The sequence below is a fragment of the Cicer arietinum genome, chromosome 7, assembly GCF_000331145.2.
Source record: "Cicer arietinum cultivar CDC Frontier isolate Library 1 chromosome 7, Cicar.CDCFrontier_v2.0, whole genome shotgun sequence".
Taxonomy (NCBI): domain Eukaryota; kingdom Viridiplantae; phylum Streptophyta; class Magnoliopsida; order Fabales; family Fabaceae; genus Cicer; species Cicer arietinum.
Genome location: NC_021166.2, coordinates 247,906 through 253,326, shown reverse-complemented (window position 1 = coordinate 253,326; position 5,421 = coordinate 247,906). Strand labels below are relative to the sequence as shown.

Here is a 5,421-nt window from a genome sequence, read left to right as displayed (position 1 = left end):
AAAAAAATGACAAAATCATAAATTATATTTCTATATAGTATAGATATTTTTGTTATTTTCTAAATATATTATTTTAAGATTTAATGAAGTGAATAAATTTAAATCTAAATCTATTTTACCGTGTTAATATATTTAATACAATGTCATTTAAAAATAGATAATTTTTACTAACATTTAAAAATATGCTTTAAAACAAAGTTATAACAAGTGTGTAACTCGAGAAAGTAAAAATGTTAATTTTAAAAATCTATATTATTTATTTTAATGTGATAAAATAGATGTTCAAATGTTATTTTGCGCGAGAATTGATAAATATTAAGATTTATAATAAAATTATTTAAAATAAATAAAGTAATTTAATTTAAATTATTAATAAGTTTTAATTTAAAATCATAAATGGATTGTGGGATTCTAAATTCAAATGTTATTTATTTATTTTAAGCTCTATTTGCTTAAGAAGATGGTCAAAGAAAAACAAAATTGTAAAATAAGTTTTGAGAGATAAAAAAAAAAGGAAAAAAGAAAATTAAGGTTTCGATCGACAAAATTAAACTATAAGTTAGGATAACGGATGAAAACTAACTCCTAACTTATATTTATCTCATTCATGACTTATATGGTAGAAACAAAAAAATGCAACAAACCTCTGAAATAAAAAGCGAGAATCATAGAATTCATTTACTTTATTTCTTGGTACATCATTTATTTATTTTTATTATATATAAATTTGAAGAGTTATCGTAAAATTTAACAAATTTCATATGTATAAATAGTAATAATAATGCAATTCATCTTCTGTTTATAATTTGACATAAAAAATAAATTTAATTTTATTATAATGATAAATTAGACAATAAATTAATAATAATAATATATATGACAATGCAAATCTTAATTAATTTGTATTTCATAATTTTCTTATAAGATAAATAACATAGAAATGTATTTATTTATTTAGTAATTTCGACAAGAAATTAAAAAAATTGAATCAATTTATGTTAATCGAGAATAACATATAAGTCAAATGAGCATGTGAACTATATTAATGTAAAGTAATTTAAGAATAAAATATTATATCATTATAATAAAAAAAAGTATAGTTTACGGATGTAATGATGATCAAAGAGGAAAAAACACTTTAAAAACTTAACTAACCGTAACAAACTATAATGAATTATAATAAGCATTACAAGAGAGCGGTGGTAAGTGCGATCATTATTTTGTATTATATCATACTAAAAAAAAAAATAATAATAAAAAAAAATGCAAACACTACTTAGTAGTGTATTATAATAAATTATAAGACTTATTTACCAAATATATCCCATTTAATTCAATAAATTTAGAAGTTAATTTAATAAGTTAGAAGCTTTATATAAAATGGTAATAGGGTTTAAAAAAGAAAAGCTTTAGGAGTGAGAGAGGAAGGAGGAGTACTTAATGAGTAGTTAGTGAGAGAGAGGCATTTGCTTTTCAAGTTTCAACTTCACAGCACAGAAGACGCTCGCGATTCCGTATCTGACTCACTATTATCCGCCGCATCGCGATTTCGAGTCTCCACTAATCTGATCCACTCTCGCTAGGGTTCCGGTCCGCTTCGATATTCCATTTCGTTTTCTTTTTATTATTATAATTATTATTACAATTCAATATAATATTAATAATATTAATAATAATAATAATAATGAATACATTTACCACAATTGATATTATATCTCCGCACGCTTTATGTTTATGGTTTGCTTATTACAATTCTTCAATTGAGTGAAGTGTATTGCATGCCTTATTATTTTCAACTAATTTTCAGATTCCTGCCATTCCCTAACATTCGACATTACTCGTCGACTCACTGCTGCCTGCAAAAATGACCAGCATAGCTTTGCCTGCCATACTTGAAAAGGTTCTTCTTCTTATCTTTTTCATTTCAAGTGTTATAATTGTATCAATCTATCTATTTATGTTATTGGTAGGTAGGTAGGTTTATAATAGAATCTAAACTATGATGATATCTGTATTGATTCACTTTGTGTTGTGTGTTTGTGTCAATAGATGACTGGAAAGGATAAAGACTACAGATATATGGCCACATCTGATTTGCTAAATGAGTTGACCAAACCCACTTTTAGGGCCGATGCTGATCTTGAACTTAAATTGAAAAATATCATCATACAACAGCTCGACGATGCTGCTGGTGATGTTTCTGGACTTGCTGTCAAATGGTACTACATCTTCTATCTCTCTCATTAATATTTTTTAATCTATATCATTAACTTTTTTAATCAAATTTTGCAGCCTTGCTCCATTAGTTAGGAAGATGAGTGAGTCAAGGGTTGTGGAAATGAGCAGTCAACTCTGTGACAAAATACTCAATGGGAAGGATCAGCATCGGGACACTGCTAGCATAGCTTTGAAGACAGTTGTTGCTGAAGTTTCTACCCAATCCCTTGCACAATCTATTCTCTCTATTCTCTCTCCCCAATTGATAAATGGAATTACTGGCAAAGTAAGTCCTTGAACCTTAGCAATCCATCTGTCTCTATATCACTCTGATCCCCACCTTTATTAACTTTCTATCTCTATGATCTCTATCACTCTGTAATGTTTGCATGTATATCGTTTAGTTTGTACTTTTTGACCTATCATATGCTTTATGTACCCATTCAAGAAAACAAGGACTTTTCAAAAACAACTTTATTGCCTGTCACTTGTATTTTACATTTTTTTAGATTTATATTTCTGAAAGACTTGTGCAGCATCGTTTTCCTTTACTTGTAGGCACAATGTGTCACATTTCATACTCATCTTCACATCACTGCTGCCCTTAGTAAATAACATTTTTTTTATACGCTTGCTTTTATTTTTAATCTTGCGAATCCAACTCTCACAAAGGCATTTTGTTTATTGATAAAATAAAATATTAATTAAGGGTTTTTTGCACTATTGTTTATATCTGCCAGTAAATTTGGTTGGCTTTTCAGTTTATATTTTTTTGATCCAGTATGCCTCATAGCTCTATGGAGCTGTATGAGCTATGCTTGCTGCTAGAGCGAGAGTCCTACTAGTTTTTCATGTGCACGGCTTGTGGGCTAAAATGGGATTAGATTTATTTTGATGGTTTAGGCTTGTTTGCTTTCATTTATAGAGTTGCTTAGTTTAGTTGCTTTCCCGTGCAGCGTTAATTATAATTAGTCATGAACTCATGATTATCATTTTATGTGACATTCTATCATTATGTGGATGTCCGCAGGGAATGACCACAGAGATTAAATGTGAAAGTCTGGATATTTTATGTGATGTCCTTCATAAATTTGGGAATCTAATGGCAGCTGACCATGAGCTATTATTAAGTTCCCTGCTTTCTCAGTTGAATTCTAATCAAGCTACTGTGCGCAAGAAGACTGTGGCATGCCTTGGTAAGACAAATTTAAATTTGTTGGCTTCTGTTTTCTGTTAAATTTGTTATAATGTTTCTTTCTGCACTTTGAGTGTTGTAAAATAATTTCCGGTCATCTTGGTTAATACCCTTTTGTAGAGAAGTTGTTTAGAGTTAAATTTCTCAACTTTTACCATCTGTGAGTTTTTTTACATTCTGATTTGAACCTGTTAAATTTTTGGAAGTTCATGCAGTTTTTTGTTGAACCTGTTCATTTTTGCCAAGTATGTGGTAGTTTTTTTTGGATTGCTTGATCATGAGTGTTTTCAAATTTGAGTTCGAAATAAGTGATTGTGTTCAAATGTTTTTACTCTAAAAGCAGCTTTATTGTAAAACTTAGTGTTATTTTTTTGACCTAATGCAGAAGTTATATTTCACCACTTCTAGTAAAATCGAGGTTTGATGGTATACTAAATTTGGATTCAAAGCAATCAACCATCTATTTTCTTTATTACTAAAATTGCATTTGAAAGGATATCAAATCAATTTTGACACTCTCCAAGTGGGTGAGTATTTGACTAACATGATTCTGAATAAACTTGATTTTGTAAAATTGAATTGGCCAAACTTTTGTGTGAAATGAAGTGATTTATGTTGATTGTTTTTTTTTGTAAAAGGAAGTTTGGTGTAATAAAACCTAGAATAAATGTTAACATAACAAAAAAATATTTATCAAAACAAGGTTTGGAGTCAAAATTAATTTTGATTTTGATCACCCAAACATGTGTATTTTTACTAAAATCAAGTTTAATTGGAATTTATGGGTCCGTGATGGAACACTGACAAATTGGAAATAGTACATATAATTACTGATTTCAAATTGAAATACCTTGAAGCAAGCTCTTATCAATGTAATGTTTTTCTTCTTGTCAGCATCTCTTTCTTCAAGTTTGTCAGATGATTTGTTGGCAAAGGCCACAGTTGTAGTTGTTACAAACTTGAAAAATAAAGCTGCCAAGTCTGATATGAACCGTACGAATATACAAATGATTGGTGCTATAAGGTTAGCAATTTCTTTCACGTTATTTTCTCCCTCTAGCTTGACTTGAATTTTTATGTTGAAAACAGTGTTATCAATAAATGGCATAGTGGAAATGGTGCAAACCAAAAAGCCACTATGTCATATATGCGGATAGTACTATATAGGCAAGTAGCGGAAGTCGCATTGTGGTTGAAATAAATTAATGGCAAATTATAAGAGTTAATCTGTATATAAATAAAAATAAGCTACATAAAAATATAAACTGTATAAAATAGTGACACAACATATTATCATTACTAAAAAATTCAACTGTTTAAAGCAAACAGTGAAAACAAAAGTAAAAAGAAAATATCTATTCATTCTCCTTTGCCCCTTTCTCAATATAATCATCATTCACCTTGTTGGTTAGTGAGATGTATTCTTCTTCTTGTTGGTGGCCTCCGCGTCGAAGTGACAGTTGTAGAAAATGTGACAAACAGCTAGACAAGCTGCTTCAAGCCGGTTAACTCTGTTGCGCTTGAGGGTGCTTGATAGAGTTGTAGGCAGTGAGATCTTGTGGATCAGGCGTTCAGGATCACTGGATGTGGCGGTCCTTGAGGTGGGCCCGACTACAGTAAAAGTAGTTGGAAACAAGGGCGACAGACATTAGTAGTTGTTTTCTGAGGCAGAAAATGACAGAAGGAAGGGCAAACTAGAGTACAAACATGGTTACCAAAAAAAAGTTAGCACAGAACAGTGGGTCCATTCGGTAGGCACACTATATGGTTACCTTTTGGGCTCTAGATACTACGTTGTATGAGAGAACAGAGGCATGAGGTGGTGATACATGTGTTTGAACCACACAAGTTGTCAATTTTATATAAGTTATAAGCTAAATGCAATAAGCAAAACTAATTCTACTACATAATATGATATGCATATACCATAATGCTATACAATAAATAATATATATTCAACTGGGATCTTACCACAAAAATTGTACAGACAAGAGTTGTTATAATTTCCT

The 5,421-nt window shown here is 30.0% G+C and overlaps 1 protein-coding gene across 1 annotated transcript in view; it reads left to right on the top strand.

Annotated features, from left to right (window-relative positions):
• Nucleotides 1-1,392: 1,392 nt before the first annotated feature.
• Nucleotides 1,393-5,421, top strand: part of LOC101495236 (cullin-associated NEDD8-dissociated protein 1) — a 14,844-nt gene continuing 10,815 nt past the window's right edge. Inside the window, exons 1-6 of the mRNA XM_004499305.4 lie at nt 1,393-1,590; nt 1,808-1,900; nt 2,050-2,219; nt 2,293-2,503; nt 3,248-3,413; nt 4,307-4,436. Coding sequence (XP_004499362.1) covers nt 1,865-1,900; nt 2,050-2,219; nt 2,293-2,503; nt 3,248-3,413; nt 4,307-4,436 — 713 coding nt within the window. The 5' untranslated portion in view covers nt 1,393-1,590; nt 1,808-1,864. The remainder of the gene's footprint in view (nt 1,591-1,807; nt 1,901-2,049; nt 2,220-2,292; nt 2,504-3,247; nt 3,414-4,306; nt 4,437-5,421) is intronic.